Source organism: Diadema setosum, chromosome 8 (assembly GCF_964275005.1).
Source record: "Diadema setosum chromosome 8, eeDiaSeto1, whole genome shotgun sequence".
In the NCBI taxonomy this organism is placed as follows: Eukaryota; Metazoa; Echinodermata; class Echinoidea; order Diadematoida; family Diadematidae; genus Diadema; species Diadema setosum.
In genome coordinates, this window is record NC_092692.1 from 2,814,508 (window position 1) to 2,836,193 (window position 21,686).

The 21,686-nt window shown below is 36.5% G+C and overlaps 1 protein-coding gene across 1 annotated transcript in view; it reads left to right on the forward strand.

Annotated features, from left to right (window-relative positions):
* The window catches only part of LOC140231521 (voltage-dependent T-type calcium channel subunit alpha-1H-like), a 173,849-nt gene that overhangs the window by 128,296 nt on the left and 23,867 nt on the right, over positions 1-21,686 (forward strand). The window contains exons 24-30 of the mRNA XM_072311655.1: positions 768-919; positions 1,350-1,459; positions 2,327-2,457; positions 7,348-7,418; positions 9,323-9,401; positions 10,031-10,152; positions 11,092-11,385. Coding sequence (XP_072167756.1) covers positions 768-919; positions 1,350-1,459; positions 2,327-2,457; positions 7,348-7,418; positions 9,323-9,401; positions 10,031-10,152; positions 11,092-11,385 — 959 coding nt within the window. The remainder of the gene's footprint in view (positions 1-767; positions 920-1,349; positions 1,460-2,326; positions 2,458-7,347; positions 7,419-9,322; positions 9,402-10,030; positions 10,153-11,091; positions 11,386-21,686) is intronic.

The window sequence follows — 21,686 nt, forward strand, 5'->3', positions numbered from 1 at the left end:
GTAATTTGCTCTCTGTTTCCTTGTGCAAAGTCATATAAATGAAGGCAGTAACTCTGGCACCATAAAATATTGCAATGCATTCTTGTCCAGCAAGAATTTATTCAGGACTTTTTTGTTTTAAAGCAAAAATAAAAAACTTATAGAAAACCTCCCATACTATGCAGTAGTTTGTATTGTGTAGTAGTGATATTCATACTTTCACAGTCTTTTTTGGTGGAAGTTCACTTTTATTTCTCATAAGCCTTTTCCCAAAACAAATTTTTTTAAAAAGATCAGAAATGAATATTTCCAGGTACATTCCCATCTGTTGGATACTTACTTGTGTTAAAAATTTGTGCCCTTTCAAAGATTTTTACTTCAAAGAAAAATTCATAAACTTAGACACATGACTGAGAAAATTGATTTTGAAGTTTAAATTCAGTCAAGCAAGCTAGAAATTAACCATTTAAACAATTTGTTAAATCATAGCTAAATGCTTAATGAAACCTCCAAATTTTTCAAATTTTCATACATTCTTAGACTTTAAAACCTTTAAGGGAAGTAGTATACCATACAAGTGTTTTATTTTGTTAAAGTTCAAGTGTTTGCTTTTAAGCTGCATCACTGTATTCTTCATTTCTTGGTGACTGGAAATTCAAACAGGGTTGCATAGTTAAAGGTTAGATTTGATCCCAATGATATCAGAGTAGGGATAGATAAGCAGTAAAAAGTTGTGGATATCTAAAGCCTGACATACTTGTACTTCTCTGATCTTTCGCCAATTAAAGGGTCTCTCCAAGTACCTTACTACCAGAACTACTCCAAGACAAGGAAAGCCATCCATGATGTTGTGATGAACAAGTACTTTGACCTGGTGGTCGCTGGCATCATTTTCCTCAATGTGATCACCATGGCCCTGGAGTACTATCTTATGCCACAGGTCAGCTTGAGTGTAAACATCTGACAAGAAGGACTTGTGATTGAGCTTATTTTTGTGCCTCTGTCCACTTGCATTCTTATCCCGTAGACCTCTTTTAATGTTTTATCTTGTTGGATAAAAGTGTGAGGTCATGAATCATGCAGGAAATATGAGCTATGATCAATGGCTGATAATTTCATTCATGAGCATTGCCAATGATGAATACCATCACAAAATTACAATTACTTCTGGTTGATAATCCTTCAGAGTGTTATTGTAGTTCTTGTGTGCAAAATGGTCATTTTTATCCCCTGGTATATCATGCAATGGTTCCATAGACTTCTGTTTGCCTTGTTTGAAAGACAATTATCTATCCTTGCATTTATTCCTTTCTCTTATCCACTGTCAGTGTGTCTGATGTTTCTAATTCTCCTTTTATTGTCATTTGTAGGTTATGATCGACATCCTGACCTACTTCAACTATGCTTTTACAGCAGTCTTCATCCTGGAGGCTATTTTCAAGATTATTGCGCTTGGCTTCAAACAATACTTCAAGGATGGGTAAGGTTAAAGGTCAAAGGCCTCGACCTGTTCAATTATAATCTCCATATTTCTTATTTGTAGTTGGATGACAGTGATCCAACTATGATTTCACAGTGTAGAATCATCTACTTTTTGGCATACTCCGGGTCTCCTTGTAATTATTTTCTTTATGTTGTTCTCATTAAACAGTCTTTTAGGTAGATAACAAAAATAATTTTATTCATCCAAGCAGACTGATCACTTTTGAGATATTGAATATACCTCATAGCGTCACAATATTTACATTAGTTCATGTGTATTTTATGCTAGTTTATACTACATCTTTTACCTTTTGCTGCCAACATTTATGTGACGTGAATTCATACATTTCTCCGTTCATTGCTGTTCTCCAAGACTGAGAATTTAACCTCACACAAATTTGTCAGAAAGTCCCGATTTGCAGATAATTAGACTCGCTAAATATATGGCTTCTACAGTCTACCATTAGTTGATGTTCAGTGACTTGTAGGACAAACATTATCTCTTTTCAACTGATTGACAAATTGCCCTACATCGACGTAAACAAGCACTGAATTGATCTGTGTTTTAGTAGTACCCATGATAAAAAATCATGCGCGTACTTGCTTGAGCAGGATTCGAACCTATGACCTCCTGATCTCCTGACAGGCGTCATCTCCACTAGACCTCCACTCTCCACTTTCGCCTGACAGCAAGTGTTAGTTCTAGTCCTTATAGCATGCAGCGGGTACTGTGTAATTATTCAAATTCATGTTTACGTCGATGTAGGGCAATTTGTCTATCAGCTGCAGTGAAAACATCTCGACAGAAGAATTTCATGAATTTGAATAACGTTATCTCTGCCTCAATTTCATCCTCTTGCTGCAGCTGGAACCAGCTTGATATCACCATCGTGATCCTCTCCATCGCTGGTATCGTCATGGAGGAGATGGAGTCTGACATCATCCCTATTAACCCCACCATCATTCGCATCATGCGGGTCTTGAGGATAGCAAGAGGTGGGTGTGGCTACCTGTGTGTGTGTCTCTCTCTCTCTCTCTCCTCCATCTCTCACATTCTCTATATATTCTTCTCTCATATCACTCTCTCTCTCTCTCACCTTTTCTATCTCACTCTCCACCCTTTGACATTAATGACATATTGATATCTACCTAAGATTGATCAAACAATTATAATGAAAGTTGTTAGCATTTGAACGACAACATATGGATGCCATGAATAATTTGTTTTGGTCATGTTACCATGACATCGACTGAACTGATTTTTTTTTTTTTTTTTTGTAATCCACTTTAGTATCTGGGATCTGTTTCATAAAGATTGACTGTAAGATTGATCTTACCATTTGTGCAATTTTTAAAAAAGATAATAATTATGCTTGATCTGCAATTAAACCTGTGCTTTAAATCAAGCATAAGTATCTTTATGAAACTTTGATACTTACAATCAATATTGATCTTACGCTAGATTCACTGAGTTGCGCTCAATAAATCGAGGGTAAGATTAAGCGTAAGTCCTTATGAAACAGGCCCCTGATCCCTTGAAAAAAAAAATGATTTTCCATGATTCTGTTTATCATATTTTTGCACATCTCATATAAAGAATATCAATTACTTCCTAGATATTCAAGGAGGAGGCATATTTTGGCCTCTTTTAAAGTAAATAAGATTGATTGTGCAAGTGATATGTGAGTCATGGGACAAGTCCAGCCATTTTAAGATGCCCATTGGATGTCATGGTTGATTGTATGCCAATATCAGCCGATTATAAATTCCATGTCAGTCAAAAGAGATTTTGCTCCCAGTATTCACATGTCTATTGCATATCATTTCATCTATTCAAGAAGACTTTTTTCTTTGGGGTGAATTATTCCTCCTTATTCTTGCACATATGACTGATGTCAGTCTATTTATTTATTTACAGTGCATTGGTTTTGACTTTTACCACCCTGTTTGTGTATCACAATGCTTGAACCAAGAGATGCATATTTCACACCTGCATCTTGAAAGTCTTTTATTTTTTCAAATTGAAACTTTCCTTTGCACATTTTCGTTTTGTCTATGGTTTTCTCTTCCCTTTCCTGACATTATCAGGTAAAAACAATAAAGCACAAAATGAGAAAAAAACTATTAGTTAATGGAAGACAAGGACAACTTGTTAACTCTTAATGTGCCAGGCCCAAAACCCCTAACGTGCCAGAGGTTTTTACCTAACGCCAGAACGTTTGGAAACTGGACTGACAGTGAAATTTAAAACTGCCATATCTCTGAAACTATTGACTGTTTTGAATTGAGTTCTACACAACATATATCAAGAAATGTTTGCTCTTTAGTGTCATGCAGTCAGTTTGCCATAATATCTATCTGAATCTGAAATATTGCAGAAATATTTGATACATCAAAAAAAATATTAGAAATTTTTGTGTAGTATGGGAAAAAAGAGTCAGTCGTGTTTTTTCTTCAATGGAACGCTCCCTTGACTCTGTGAGAAAGTTTTAGAGCAACATCTCCTCTTTCAAATGATAACAAACTTGCCTTCTAGAATTGTATGATTCCAAAGATACTAGCTGTTTATTTTGTCCAAGCAATTTCTCTTTCTGCCTCAGTAATCCATTCCCAAATCTGAGTCCCTTAGTCCCAGATCCTGTATTTGAAACTAAAGTAATTGTCCCGGGCCCTGGAATAGTGTCTTTTGTCCACCTGAGAAGGAAGAACCTGCTAATCCTCCTTTTGTCTAAGCGGACCGCGGGCGGGCGTACTCTATTGAAATCGGTAGGCCTTTGTCCGCGCGCAATTCCTATGGTAGCGTGGGGACGATTAGTGACGTTCACCAAAACAAAAGGATGAAAGACTTGACCGACGAACGAAAGCTGACCCTCTTTGAGGGACAAAATCAAAGCAGCTTCCCGCAGGACAGCGTCCAAGCGGAACAATGCGAGTATAACCGCATAGACAATACACGCAGAGTCAATAGCATACACACGCGTGGTTTATCTATGAGAGTTTTGATCCATACACATCTAGCAGAGGGTGCGCCCACTGCGGATTTTCCCGATGTGAAAAAAATACATCTAGCTGAAAAATCGTGTATTTACTCAAAATTTTCCAATGTAAGCATGCTCATATTTTTAGAGGAAAGGATGGCTATGCTAATCAGCTGCCAGTACATATCATTGGCAGTTGCTTGGTGTAACACATTACGGTACCACAAGAACCTAAATGATCAATGCTTTTCTCGCTGTTCTTAGTCGCCGATCGGCGACCATGGCACGTCAGGACTAAGGTCGCCGTTCGGCGACCATGGCACGTTAAGAGTTAATGTCTTATCCCCATCCATTACATACTGTAAAATCAGAAATGTTCACATGCATTTTTATTTCACAAATTTAACAACCACCAAGATTCGCAGAATGAAAATGCAGGCAAAAGTTCTTGTGTACACTGTTTGCATTGAATGCCGTGGCAACTCACAAAAATTTCATACCGCGAAAATATCTTGCCTTGCAGCACACATTATTAATCTTGAGAGACATATGTGTCTTTAGATGAAATGAAATGAAGTGAAGCACTCTGTAGCATTGTTTCAGACAAACTTTTTGTTTTCACAAAGAAATTTTATTCACTGAACATTCAGGTGCCAAATAAATGTCACATATGATGCATAATGACAAATGATACAATTTTGTGGCACAATTTACAATCCAGATGATTGTTGCCATCATGGTAGTAGCCATACAAACAGCTAATCAGCTCAGACATTCCCCTTTTGCTATCAGCAGAAGCATTTATAATGATATTCTGATTCTAACTTCATATCTTCTTGAGATGAACAGCATGGATTTCTCCTCTCTTTTCTTTCCGGAAGATTCCTGTTATTCCAGTAATGACATAAAGATATAATTGCATAAATGATCTTGACATGATTGCATAAAGTATCTCTGATGATAACAAATGTAATCGATATTGTGATACTGTTTCAGGGAGATCTTTTACATTTTGTCATTATATTCATTTTCATTTTTGTCTAATCATCATCCTCATTTTACCATTATTTCTATAGTATTTTATGATATAGAGTACCAACTGAAATCCTGGTACTTTCTGTCGTACAATCTGTCAACCAGGCTAATTCATTGTACTGGTAGCCATACACCAACAAACCCTCAACTCATAGGCCCAAATTCACAAAGGTGGTACAATCTTAGACCCTAGTTCTGTATGGGGCGCCAAGTGTCGCATGGCTTATCTCGTTGTGAAATCAGTTATTTCTTTGACGAAATGACCACTTTTTTTAATCGTTTCATTACGTAATGTTAACATTTCAGTCAGTCATTCCATAATGTTAACATTTTGTAATGAAATAAGCCATGCGACACTTGGCGCCCCATACAAAACTACAGTCTTTGTCCGTGGCTTAAACCATGGACAAAGATTGTACCACCTTCGTGATTTCAGGCCATGCTGTTAAAAAGACTGAACATTGCCATTGACTTGTCTTCTCAGCCAGCCACCATTTCAACTTTTGCATTCTGCCGATGACTGCACAGTTTTATTTCACCAGAAGCATCTTGTTGGTTTACTCCCCCCACTGAGATTATTCCAAACAGTTTAGAATGGACTCTTTTGACCATTCCCTGAAGGTGGATTATCAGATGAATGCAATATGTCACTTTTCAATTTTATTCTACCATTTGTAGAAGAAGAAGACAATCATACTTGTTTCTTTAGATTCCATGCAGTTGCTTCTTCAGATCAAGTCAGATGTGGACTATGTTTTAGGATTGTTGTGGACCGTATGAATCACATTCTCCAGTCATCTGCTAACTTTTCCTTTGAATTACTCCCCCCCCCCCCTCTCCCACAAAACATGCACCACCTTTTGAAACCTCCAAAGTCTTAAAGATAATGAAGACAATGAAGGGCCTTCGCGAGCTGCTAGCTGTTCTCATGGGTGCTATCCCGCAGGTAACATGTCCGCCGATGAGGGCAGCCTTCAGTGGAAGTGTCGAGTGCATGCCCTGCTTGTCGCTCTCTGTGCGAGCACATATGAGGCACCGTTATGTGTACTCACTCTTACATGTGTTTGTCTTCGATGGGAGTCTGTCATTCTGTCTACTATAGTTAATTTTTTATGCAATCATTTGTATTTTCTTGTTGCCAGAATAATAAGTGCATTTTGCTCTTGGTCCATGTGTCATGTGATAATTGCATAAATTGTATCGATAGGCATGTGACTTGCATGATTTTGTTCTTTTGTTTTCAAATTTATAATTGCTGTATCAGTGTGTAGATGTTGATATCATGGACACTTAATGTTACTTAACTGCAATTGCCATATGAACACAAAGGTCATATGCTGGGGGGGGGTTCTGTTTCTTTTCTTCTTTTTTTTGCAGGGGGGTGACATCAAACATTCGCATTTGTAAAAGCATTTTTACAAGTATTTGATTATAAAAAAGGCTATTGACATACACACTCACAAACTCATGCACAAAGAGATACATGTACAGACCATTCATTCTCTACACAAACTACCATTTTTCTAGGTACGTGTATTTCAATTAGAAAGCAAGACATATGCACAGTATACAGAGCTTCACATTCACATACAGTCCAAGATTGCATGATTGTTTCACAGTGCAGTCAAACTTCTATATGATATGGAGCAGTCTATATATGGTTGATGCATTGATGGAAAACAGCAAACTGAATGTAATGTGTAGACAGTGCTGCCTGGTTTCTTTATCCAATTTGTCGCATGTTTGTATATCTATATCCTTGTTTGATCTTGTCCCTCTGCTCTTGCTTTGCATCCCTTGTAAATGTTGTCATCCTGTACCCAATGTGCTTTATTCTCGTCTGTGTTTGAATTTGTTCTCCGTCTCGCTTCAGTGCTAAAACTCTTGAAAATGGCCAAGGGTATTCGCGCCCTGTTGGAAACGGTCTTTCTGGCACTGCCTCAGGTAAAGGCATCAAACTAGCGACCAAGTACTTTGCAGACTTTGTCTCGTACTCATGTAATCTCTAGCGAAAAGAAATATAGACTAAGTTGATTTTTAGTCGTGCTTGCAGCCTAAATCTCCACTTTAAAAGATGTAATTTTAGAAGGTTAGCAGAAGATGCAAGATGGATTTTTTAATGTGTTTTGTGAGAGCATTATTGCAAAGTTATTTTGATAAGTGTAAAAAGGATTTCTTTGAACTTAATGGCATATCAATTCATGCCCTGAACTGCCTTAACTCTGAAGAAAAATCAGATGTGATATTTGAAAGGGATGATTTATGAATCCAGATAAGATCATACTCAATGTGTATCTTCTGAATTCAGGATTGGATATACAATACATGTCACAATGTTTCTCTCTTTTTCTTTCTTTTCTTTTTTAGCAATGTTACCATGTTTTATGCAATTCTGATTACAATGAATTCAAACAAACTGGCCTTTTGGTAAGGTTTCATTACAAAATCACATTTGGAAAAAGAATATCTTATAGAGTCTACAAGAATAACACTGGAAATACCTGTTTATGGATAGATCATCTGACGTGTTCAACACTCTCTGCAGATGGGAGTATATATTTTTGCCATCTCATCTTTCCTTGTATTCTTTAGCTGATTTGAGGGTTGTAACCCATTGGTATATTAAATGTAATTTGGCAGTGTTTGGCCTGAGGCCCCCTTATATCATTATAGGAAATCCAGTCTGTTAACCTCTGAAATTTTAAACTTTCTCAGAAACTGCCTATACTCAAGATTATCTGCAATTGAAATTAAGATTTTTTTAAGCGTGTGAGTGGTTTGAATGTTTGAAAATCAGGTAAACTACAAACACTCATCTTGACAAGAATGAAAAAAAAAACACTGGGTCTCCATGAACTATATATTAGGTATCTTATCATATTCCCATGCCAGGCATAACATAATATCATTCTACACATTTAATTTTATTTGTAGGAGGATATTTCCATATCTTAACAGTGTTTCTATGTTTAGCCTGCATGAAAGTCAGTGACGTTATCTTGTAGTGTTCATGTTTCTGTAGTATAGATTTTAACTTCATTGGTTTTAACTTGAGCAGTGATGATACCGTAATGCAGTTTGTGTTTCCTGTAAAAAAAAAAAAAAAAAAAAGATACCAAAGTAGTTGTAATAAAATATCTCACTTCAAAGGGAGATCACCCTACTAGTATATTGTCAACCATGAAAAATGGAGCATATACTACACAGTGCTGTTTAAAATAGTCTCGTGGTGTTTGTGGAGTGTCTGTAATGGGATTTCAGAATTTCCTAAGAGAGAGAGCTTTATGAAGTTTAACTGGTGGCTAATTTGTTTTAACATGATGATACATATTGTTAAAAAGGTCTCTTAGCTGTAGGCTTAAAGAAATCTGCCATTATTTCATAGGAGAAATAATCTGTATATTGTATCTTGATATCAAATAGGTATAAACAGCCAGTGATAGTTTATGTCCCCTAGATGAAATATGATATTTGCTTTTGGGACTTCTCTGTACATACAAGTGTGTGCATAATACATATAACAAACGATCATTATGGATATCATCTAACAGTCATTATTACGATAGGGCTACGATGAGAATCTCAACATCTCACCATGTGGTGAAAATTCAACAAAGTCCCAAGAAAATCTTTGTTATCTTGGTCTTTTGTTTGTAAGGTAACTATTGAAATTAATTTTGGAAAGTAAAGCCTAGTCATGGGGGGTAAACATGGCGGGGAGTTGTTGAGTTGTGGTGACATTGGCTTGAATATGAAGTAAATACAATATGACAGGGTATTGATGTTTTATTATGTTATGTTTAGGAATGTACTCATATGTTCTATATGTTTGTCTTGTGGTCGGTCAGGTCGGAAACCTTGGACTTCTCTTCTTCCTTCTGTTCTTCATATTTGCTGCTCTTGGGGTAGAGCTGTTCGGCCGCTTGGGTGAGTCATCAACATTATCAACATTTGGTCTCATGAGCCCATATAGTAGCTTATGTAGTTAAGCATTTAAACAAAGAAAAAGAAAGGAACAGATATTCGTCACCACAGTAAAAGTTTTACCTCCCGAAGGGTCCTGGAACATCACACAGGCCCAGTGGTAATATAGTTTTCACCTCGGGGATACTGTCTAGCCTTACAGTGAGTGATTGCATCGGCATGGCTGCTTCTATTTTTTGTATTTTGTGAAAAAAAAAAGAATATGAATTTGCCGATTTTGTTTTGAATGAGACATTACTGTATACAGCATATATCCAAATAGTCTATTTTTTCGTGAATCAGGACTTTACAACAATTTTGCAAGCACTTCGATTTATGCCATCATTGTTGAGTATAGTAATGAAAGGAATTTTTGCTTGCAAGTTGCATTCATGACAGGATCAGAGTTAATGTTTTTGCACATTGTTAAATTCACGACTTGCTCCCGACTCGCAAAATTCACGAAAATAAAGACATCCACAAAATACATGGCATATTATCTTTTCCCTATGTTTTTATGTTTGTGTGTTTTCAATACTCATTCAGTATTAATTGCATTGGATTCATATCTGTGATCACCTAACTTGTTACAGACTGCACAGAAGATAATCCATGCGAGGGGCTCGGCCGCCACGCCTCCTTCAAACATTTCTTCATCGCTTTCCTCACCCTCTTCCGCATTGCTACTGGCGACAATTGGAATGGTATCATGAAGGTGAGTGCAGCCATGTATCTAACATGTATATTTAGCCAATATTTGTGCAAAAATATATCAGTCCATTAATCATCATAATTTGCAAAACGTGTCACAATTGGCAGCACAGCAGGGGCAACAAATAGTCTTTTTATCTTATGACATAAGTCTGAGTTTGTTGATGAGTATGACTATTTCATGTGAATTATATAATTGATTGTCATTACATTGCAAAATGAGACACATACACTGTACCATTTCAAAACAATGGAATGATGATGTCCCATAAGATATGTGACAGTGATAGCATTTCAGAGGAGCTTGAACAACTTTTGTGTGTTGTGAATAAAGAAAGAGAAATCCATTCATCAATGTATGACAGTCCAACACTTGAACAGCCCCTTAAGCAAAAATATCCTGAAATTGGTCTTCCTGTAAGTATTCTTTTACCGGGTAAAACATACAAATGTAGCCTCCCAGTCAGGAGGAAGCAACCCAGTAGGTCTGTTGACAGGCGTCATCTCCACTAGACCACCGAGCTTCCGCTCAACAGTAAGTGTTGGTTCTAATCCTTATAGCATGCAGCGAGTACTGCGTAATTATTCAAATTTATGAAATTCTTCCGTCGAGATGTTGTCATTGCAACCGAATGGACAAATTGCCCTACATCGACGTAAATATGTAAGTGACTCCTGTCCGTAGATCAAGAGGTGGTAGGGTCGAATCCTGCTCGAGTATGTATGCCCATGATTTTTTTTATCATGGCTACTACTGAAACACTGATCAGTCAGTGGTTATTTATGTCAATATAGAGCAATTTGTCATTCAGTTGCTATGAAAACATCTTAACGGAAGAATTTCATGAATTTGAATAACATCTACCCTGATGGTTCCCTTTAAAATCATGGTTGTGCTGAAACCTGAATGATGTAACTCACTCACCCCTCTGCCTCCCCACAGGACACTCTTCGAAAGGACAATTGTGACAAGTCCTCTGGCTGCCAGACCAACTGTTGTGCCAACCCCTACCTGGCCCCCATGTACTTCTTCTCCTTCGTCCTCATCGCCCAGTTCGTCCTCGTCAACGTGGTGGTCGCTGTCCTCATGAAGCACCTCGAGGAATCCCACAAGCTGGAGCAGGACGACGAGGAGGATGCCCAGATCATCGCCGACCAGCTCCGACAGGACGCCCTCGACGCTGCGGCCGCCTCCGAGCAGGAGCGGGAGGACGGATCCAACATCTCGGATGAAGGGGTAAGAGGGAATGAGCTTGGCTTTGGGTTTGGTGGAAGAGCGATTGTGATGATGGTAATTAGGGGGGAGGATCAAGTCAACATGGAAGATGAGGTGTGTGTCTGTCTGTTTGTCTGTGTTCATGTGTCAAAGTGAATACTTTGTGAGTGGGATGTTTGTCTGTCTGTTTGTATCTGGGTAATTTCAAACTAATAACAGGTAGTTAGAACTCAGGTGACAGTATTCTGGATCAAAAATGGTAGGTGGGGTCGGGATGAAGTGTATTCTCTGATGTTTGAAGGCATATATACAGTAGCTACCATTCATTAGGATTTAGACACACACACAAAAGGAAAAAACTCAATATATAAAGAAATTTCTTGACATTTTTAATCAGATTTAACTTTTTCTGACAAATATGTTTGTTTTCATGCAGAAATCATAATGTAATATAAATATATTTTCCTTCATCCAACCAAATTTTCCTAACAAGTCTATCAGCAGTCCATTGTTCAAATTCAATCAAAATTTTACCATCCTTAACACTGTAAGTCTTGCTATGATATTGTAAACTTGTAGAATCCAGTGATTTGTGGACAATGTTCTCTGACATCACCATGTAATCATGTGCTCTGCTCTAATCTTCTCTGTGCCAGAGACTTGGAGCAGTGTGTGCAATGCTATGGGGTTTTTTGTGTCAATGGGCATTTAAAGCACACAAAAATGATTATTTGGACAAATTCTTCTGATTGATTCACTCATAGGTTGGCAGGTTTGATGAATTCGATTTCTCTGTAGATATTGCAAAACGTCCATGCTTTAGCCAATTTTGTGAACTATCATCTCTATGAGATATTGAAGGACAAGTGCACCTTCATAAACATAAGAATTGAGAGAATGCAACAATATTAGTAGAACACATCAGTGAAAGTTTGAGGAAAATTGGACAATCGATGCAAAAGTTATGAATTTTTAAAATTTTTGTGTTGGAACCGCTGGATGAGGAGACTACTACAGCTTGTGATTCATATGCGTTCAACAGTATAAAGAAAATGTAAAAAAAATTCAACATATTTTCACTTTTTTCGCATAATAAAAGAGCACTTGACTTGCCTCTTTCTAAAGGTAGGGGGAATAATATTACCCATAACATTTGTCGGTAACGAGTCGGGGGAATGTGTACTTTTTTCAAAAGATGAAATTTTGTGAAATTCTCTTTATATTTTCGTTATATTGTTGTACGCATGTGACATCTAAGTTATTCACACACTGCAGTAGTCTTCTCATCCAGCGGTTACTGCACAAAAACTTCAAAGATTCATAACTTTTGAACGGATTGTCCGATTTTCCTCAAACTTTCAATGATGTGTTCTACTAATATTGCTACATTCTCTCAATCCTTATGTTTATGAAGGTGAACATGTCCTTTAAACTCTAGAAAGGATGATGTTCTAACACAGACACCATGATATGGGAAAAGCTATGCCAAGTACTTTTTTTTCTGTTAAGTTAGCTGTGACGGCTGTTAAATATTGATGAGACACATTCCTTCTTGTGGACAATATTTGACGATGAGTGTGTGTGTGTGGGTTGGTAAAAGTTGATGTGTTATATTTTGATCTCTTTCTGGATAATAGCCTTCCTGTACTGTGCGAGTGTGATTTACTTTGCCATTGAGCTTCCCTCTACAATATTCAGCAAAATGTCAGCATTTTGAAACTTTAAGTAAAATTGATCCAGCTATTTTTCTCCCATTGTTTGACTGTTAAAGCATTATTTGATTATTCATGCCAGTACCAGACATTCAATTTGTCATATTAGCCCAGTCCAGGTAATAATGGAATACAGAGTTAAAGGGAAGATAAACCCCAAGAACAATGTGGATTGAGTGAAAGCAGCAACATTATTAGAACACATCAGTGAAAGTTTGAAGAAAATCGGACAATCGATGCAAAAGTTATGAATTTTTAAAGTTTTGATGTTGGAACCGCTGGATGAGGAGACTACTGGAGGTTATGACGTATGAGTGGACAACAATACCAAGAAAATATTAAAAAAAAATACTACAAAAATCAATTTTTCATGAAAATTACAAATTCCATCAACTTGAGATTGACATATGTTAAGGGTAGCAATTATTCCCCCTGCTTTCTGAAAGCGGTTGGTCCACTGCTCTTTCATAATTCTAGAAAAGTGAATTTTTGTTGAATTTCCTTTATATTTTCTTTGAATTGTTGTCCACTTATACATCATATCCTCCAGTAGTCTCCCCATCCAGCGGTTCCAACACCAAAACTTTAAAAATTCATAACTTTTGCATCGATTGTCCGATTTTCCTCAAACTTTCATTGATGTGTTCTACTAATGTTGCTGCTTTCACTCAATCCACATTGTTCTGGGGGTTTATCTTCCCTTTAAAGACCTTTTCAGTGTCTCACGTATGAGGACCCATTCCTCTCACTATAGTGGCCCTCTTTGTAAATCTCTGGTGTCTTGTACAGATACCCTCTTACATTCCAGGAACAAGTGAAATGATCGTAATATTGTGGCAATCAATTAATAAACACAATGTGGCGAAGAAAAAAAATGCTTTGTTCGTTATGAGACAACTGAAAGGTACCCTATAACAGTCTAAGGGGAAGAAGGTCAAAATAAATCAGCAAGGAATGCTTTCTCTCTGCTAGTAAGATACGAAAGTTTGTTAGTTTTAAACTGGAAGTCATCTTTGGAGGCAGTTTTGTCCAATGTGGAAGAGCCTGCCAAAGACAGATAAGATGAAATACTGCACCATTCCAGGATGATCTGAAAAATTGTAGTTTATCTTTATTGTTTCAAAGAGTGTAACAGCACTGCATAATATTTAATTGCAGACATTTTAATTTAAGGATAATGCTTCTTGGCACAAGATGCCAGGTAATCCAACATGATTGCTGAGATGGTATGTGGAAATGAGTGATGGCATGCTTGTATGAAATCTCTCGGGGTGAGGTACATTTATTTGTTGTTTTTTATGTCTTACGATGTCATAGGAATTATTCATGATGAAGTCAAGATGTTTCAAATATACATTTAACAATGAACTAACACATGTATCTACAGTTGTGATGCTCCTATTGTGTAGATGTAGAGCTAGAAATAACAAGTAATATCATACATACAGAGATGTGTTAAAGCAGTGTTTGCTGGCACAGATGAAAAATTCATCTCAGATTTATGTAGACTTCATAATTGTTCATAATTGCCTGTTTTCATTTGACTTCTCACAAACATCTGTCTGCTGATATGTCATTTTTTGTTGTGTTTTTTAGAGGAGAGAAAAGAAACTTTTTGTCAAACATGCTGGCATGATTTCTTTACTCAGTCTTGGCTACTTTCTTCACCTTCATGTGTACTAACAATCAGTCTGTTTGCAGTGTACCACATTCATATCAGTTGTGTATTCGAGTCATCATTAACAGCACAGGGGTCTGTCTGATATCAAAGCTAGACTAGAGCTAGATTCTGCTTCCACTCTCACTCGTGACTAGCTGTAAAAGAGAAATTCATCACAGACCTGCCATTTTTACTGCTTCATGTGGTTGTGTGTAGTCTGTGAGTAGTACAAGCGTATGTTCCTGACATGTTTTCGTTTAATGGGGCCTTGCACAATAGAGAGTAGAGAAGTTATCAACACTGTCCGATATTTCATTGCGTGTTGTTCAGACCAGGCATATCGAGTTAGTGTCTGTACCGTGTAACCATTTTGAAGACAAATACTTGGAAAATGTTTTAGACCTTTCTTCTCTGTGAAGCATTGCCACATACATAGGATTTTCTAGTATTAGCATGTTTGACTTTACAAATGTATCTTCTATCTGTTCTTATCACTTTAATTTAGTCTCTAGAGTACTCAAATTTATCTATTTGATTTTCCTCGCTTATAGTAACACACATTTTGTGATATATTCTTTTTCACTCATAGTGGGATCGCAATGTAGTTTGCTTTGACTTTTGAACAAGCATGTCATCTACTGAAAGGTGCTCAGAATTCAATTGCATTCATCTAAAGTTGTATAATTTGTTTTCTATTCTATAAAAGTTAGTCTTCATAGACAGCATACAGTTTACTTTTATCATCAAGAGCATCATCATGTTTGACATTATAGCTTGGTAGAGTAGTTGAAAGCAGTTTCAGAGCTCGCTTTGAATTTTCTTTAGATCAGAGTTGTTTTAATCATCGAAAATATTTTCGTGGCAGTAATAATCACATTTTTTTTTCAAACTCTTGTCCAGATTATCTTGAGTGTTTTTTGCAACAAATGCACACACACAAACACACTAGACACATGCCCACACTGTATCACGAACACAAATGCTCGCCACACTGTATCACACACACAAACACGCTACACACATGTCCACACTGTATCACACACACAAGCACACTACACACATGCCCATACTGAATCACACACACAAACACACTACACACATACCCACACTGTATCACTCACACATGCCCACACTGTATCTTGCACACAAACACACATGCTCGCCACACTGTATCACACACACAAACACGCTACGCACATGTCCATACTGTATCACACACACAAACACTACACACATGCACACATCACTGTGTTGCACACACAAGCTGTGTTACTGGGCAGTGTCTCATAGTGTATTCTCGGACCATGTCCACACCATGCTTCACCATTGCATCATATATTGTATCTATCTGGATATAGACCTGCATATAATGAGTGGTTGACTCTCAGTCCCTGTGTAGATATTTACACACAGGCAGTCAAGCACAATTATTGGTGTGGTGCACATCGATCACTTACACATTATAAGCTCTGCAATATTTACCATAACCATTTTACTTCAGAGTCAGTGTGATTGCTGTCTTGTGTGATTGTGAGTCTTCCAGACTTCAGGGTGGTGTAATGACTTGCTCATATTCTTGTCAATGAGCTCAGCTTACTTGTAGAATATTGAAATCTTTATTTAATTCTCCAATGTTGTAATTGTCACATTCTCTCTCAAGCCCCAATCTTTGCAGTCTAATAAAAAAAAAGGGGGAAAAACTCTTGGAATGCAGGCATTAACCATGTAAAAATGTTTTCTTACTAATTCTCACAACATGTAAGTTTGAAATATACAAAAGCTGTCTACCCATGCATGACACTCTCTGTCATTTTTTCCCTCTATTTCATTCAAAACAATGGTTTTGTACATTTTTCTTATATCTTGATTTCTCTTTTTTTTATTTTCAAAGTTTCAGAACACATGTTCTGAAAGTGTAAATTCTATTTAGAACCAGAAGGTCAGATCACTGCAGACATTTATTCATTTATGTCTTTATTTACTCATTTTTACAATTATGGATGCTTAGACTTACATATGATTATTTTGATAATTCCTTTGAATACTGTAGTTTTGTGGAATGGGAGTACTCAAAAAATGAAGCATTATTCTTTGATGTTTGATGTTGGGAACTCTTGGAAAATATATATATATTTTTATCTACAGGTTTAATGGTTGGTGTGGACCACATTTTTTTTTTTCAGACATAGTAGTATAGCATAAGAACACTGTGTGCAATTTACTCTCACCATGTTTTCTGTGGTCTGTTTCTCCATCTATTTTCTCTTTTCACGCCATTTCATTTTCTCTCTGTAGTCCATTTTTCATATTTCCTCACACCATTCAACTCAGAGCGTCCTTCTGGCGCCCTCGTCATGGCCGAATAAGGTAGACGGAAACTTGTCTTGCCATTGGTCCGTTCAAATAATCCTCATCTATTATTGGCTGTGTCATTTCTTTCTTGTTTTTTTTTTTCTCCCTAGGCATGAACCAACCTTGGTTATTTGTCATTACCTGTGTGTAGCCGAGTGTGTATGTGTGTGATGATGGGTGTATGTGTGCGAGTGAATAGATGCATATGCTTGAGTCAGTGTGTGTAGGTGAAATATATTCAAGTCAATGAAGTTCACACTTTCTTTTCATAGAGTCTCTTTTCAATGCTGCAACCACAGTAACTTCACATTTATAATGCAATTTGCTCTACCTATTTGAACCTTACTTATGGTACATCACCTAGAATTTCCATTTTTTGTGGTATATTAGCTGCAGCATATGCCCATGTATTCAATTTCTATGCATCATTTCTGTTCGCCTTTTTTTTTCTTTTTGAACAAAAGCCGTTTTTTTAATCTCTTGCAATTTTACCAAAGGGGAAAGGATCATCCCTTATAATAATGATTATTGATGTTATTCTTTGTTTCTTGCATATGTTGAAAATGCATATAAATTATGAGAAATTGTTTTCATTTGCAATAATAACAAATGGCAATCAAACACTGCTTCAAGGGACTTTGTTGATTTCAATACCCACATTCATATACTTTACATTCCTGAAGTTGATTTAATTTCAAGCTTTCAGTTGGTTTATATGCCTTCTTCACGAAGTGGCGTTTTAAGCACTTTACTTTGTTTTTCTTCAGGTCGCTCATCTTTTCACCCTTAATGTAGTGTTTTTCCATGACTGTATACCTAGGGATATAATATTGACTGTTTTTAACCATGATAATATACAAAGGTAGTGATAAGAAAACGGGCAATAATCAAACTTCAGGCCCACACTTGCTTACATGTCAAAGGTCAAAGAGCAGTACTTAGCATTTTAAGGAATACGTGGGTGTCAAAATGTAGCACTAAAACATTCGTGTGAAGTACTTCATTCTTTTCATATACTGAATGGACACAATGGACTTCAGCATTTTATGTTGCAATACTAACTGCAGGTGTGTGCAGATCATTCATTCACAGTCAAAACAATGGCAAACTTGTGCCATGGAATGAATACAGCATAATATGGGGAGATGCATCAGTTGCCATGAGGATGATGAATACTGTGAAATCATCGTTGATGCCAAATAAATCCAGTTGTTTAAGTCTTTGTCATTTGCAGTACAAACTTATAAAATTAAAGATGAAGAATGCCAGACATTGGAAATATGGGTCTGTGCCTTCAAGTGGCCAAAATGTCACCATGTATGAGTAAAGAGTTGTTCATGCGACATCACAATTACAAAAGTATTGATAATGATTTCAAAGTTGTAGTGGGATGGAATATCCAGTGATGTAGCGTTATTGCATAATTATTTGTTCTCCTCTGCTCAGCCATTGTGCAGTTTTCATTAGTTAATTTTTTTACTTGTATTGATTTCTTGTCCCCCAAAGCCTTCATTTATTTACACAATTCTTTACAAAAATTTCCATTCCAAATGACTCATTTTCAAAGATTTACCACAGCCATGGACTGAACCACAGACTTATTTATAGTTTGAAGTCATTTAGACTTTTTAAAGATGCATTTTGCCAAAGTAAGAGTTCACTTGAGAATTCATGATGTCCTTTCAGCTGCCTAGATATATGTTCAGGCACACAAAGAATTTGGTCTCATACTCATAGAAAAACAGATTCATTTCCTATCAATTTAGCAAGTGCAATTTTGTAATTTTCACTTCAGTGGTTCAGATCATGGTTTTGATGTTCTGCATTGAAGCACATTTTCTTCAGTTATGGCCCTTGACTATGGTGTAGCATGGCGAGCATAATATTTTATTTACTTTCCTTTTTAAGTAAGGAAAAAACACAAGATCTAAGAACCTTAGTGTTCCCTCCTGTCATCCATCATTAGACATGGTCATTTTTCTCTCATCATACTCAGTTCATATCAGTGGTTGCTTTTGTTTTTTTCACAAAGAGTTCGACTCTGTGAAATTTCACACAATGTGTCAACTTAGATATTGATATTTATACATTTTCTCCCCTAATGCCATGGTCCCTTCTGAATATTTTTTTTTTATTGTGCAAATGTTATATATAAGTCAGAGTGTTGTCATTCATATATAACCTTTTGTAACTAGTGTTCATTCGTTTTACCATTTTTATTTCTGGTAGCACTGAGTGATTATAGTCAACTAGCTATTATTTTTTCATCCTATATAATCATAATCCCCATTTTTCCACTTTTCCAATTTTAACTTGAGTTGCAGATGCTCGAATAGGCTGTTGAACTTGATGATAATATTTGCATCAATTTTTATTTTTGTCATATTTTCCCCATGTGTGGCATTTATCCTTCACCGCCTTTAAAACATGGCTGTAGACTTGTTCTACCATAGGATTACCGAGCCATGAATGTAATCTTTTTTACGGTTTTGTTTGAATAGAGTCTTTAAGACATAAAGATATCTCCAAACCTTTTTGCTTTTGTTAGAAGTTGAGCTCCCAAAGCAAACATTCTGCACATGAAGTGTCCATGTTACCATATGTATGCTATACTTTCAAGGTCTGGGTTTCATTTAGTGACGTGCCAGTTGTGGGTAACGGATGTCTCATATGTCATCCTTTGAACACACCCCTAGATGAGTGAGGTCACGTCATCTGTCAGGGAGTAGGGTTCATAAAGACTCACAACAAAACTTGAGTTTGCACTGCCTCCTAGCGGCAGCTGTGAGACAGGAATTGTTACAGTCATGAATGACTTGATTTAATCATGAATACCTGAATAAACGACATATCAAATTGTTTAAAAATTCCAAACGAATCTTGCTTTGTTAAAGAGGGGATTCCTGATATTTCTCCTCTAGGCTGTGCCTGCTACACATGTTAGAGATGATTATTCTAAGGGTATCAAACATATTAACTTCATGTACTCTTGCCTGATGAAACTAAACAAAATTGTTGCTTCATCTTTGGATTCGTTACATGATATCTAGTGTATGTATTGTAGAAAAAAAAAAAATCTATCCATGGCTTGAAAAGCATAGTTATGTGTTCACAAGTTCCAAATTCAGTGAAGTTGATGATCAGGAGGATATTTCCCACTTTGTTGCAAATCAAGAAGAATGTAGTGTAGAATTGAAATGGATATATTGACATTTGAAAATAGGATTTTATTTGGTAGCAGCAATATTAACACTGTCATAACTACAATAGTTTGGTCAATGCTATTTTTAACACTCATTTCCCAAGGACAAGTTTTCAATTGTGTCACACATCTATTATCAACAGAGAAATGTTGATAGTAGTAAAGTTTTGTCAGTTGACGAAAATATCAGATCCATTCCAGCTGATTGACAAATTTGTCAATCAGTTGCAAAAGAAACATCTCGACAGAAGAACTTCATGAGTTTGATTAACAGATCATTTTTTTTTTTTTGCTAATCATATGAATTTATTACAGCCAGCTTCTGATGATGTAGGTTATTTAATGCATATCCTTTGTAGGTTCACCCTTCTTTTATCCCATAAGGCACTTGCTTTCAGTAAAATACGGTTATGTTGAGTGCAATAGAATATCTAGCAGTAGTAGTCATGGTAGTAGTAGTAGTAGTAGTAGTAGTAGTAGTAGTAGTAGTAGTAGTAGTAGTAGTAGTAGTAGTAGTGGTAGTAGTAGTAGTGGTAGTAGTAGTAGCAGTAGAAGTAGTAGTAGTAGTAGTAGTAGTAGAAGTAGTAGTAAAAGTAGTAGTAATAGTGGTAGTATCAGTAGTAGAGTGGTAGCATTGAAGTCCACAGATTTAAAAATGTATTTTAATGATTTTGTTGTATGTAGTTGCCTTACTTAGCACAAGTTGCGAGATACCAGAGAAGTGTTTGGTAGAAGTGTTTGGTAGTAATGACTGCCAAACAATTTTTTTTATTGAATTTTAGCTCCATGCATTTTAATACTTCAATAAATATCACAATTGCATACACATATGGAGAGGATCTGCAAGTGTTAATAACAAATATTTAAGGCATTCATATTGTCAATTGACATTGGGAGTGTATGGCTGTACAAATTTTTATGTGTAGAAGTTACAGGAAGCGCAGCTCCTTGGGATTGATTCTTCGAGGACAAATTTGAAATATCCAGTCTCAAAACCCAATCTAAGAATTGTGTGCAGGAGCCTTATTGAGTATTTTTGTGCCTGTGCTGATAAGGATATGTCTATTTATCAGAAGTATCTTAGGCCAAGCAGTATTTTCTTTGGCTTCTTTCTTTTCCCCCCTCATTAGTGTGTAGTTGTGTATGTAGAGTTAAAAGGTTATAATGTAGGGGTAGCTCAAAAGTACTGTAGAATGCAAATAGGTATGTACTAGCTGCACACTTACATCTTATTGTGAATAGTCTTCAGATCAGTCTACAACATCTGTGATGACTATTATATGACACCTCTCATGATAAATGCTTCACAACGATGATGCTAATGAGAGTATACAACTATAAGAAAGGAAAAGCGATGCCAGTGTATTATAACACCAGTTTATGCCATGTATTTCTA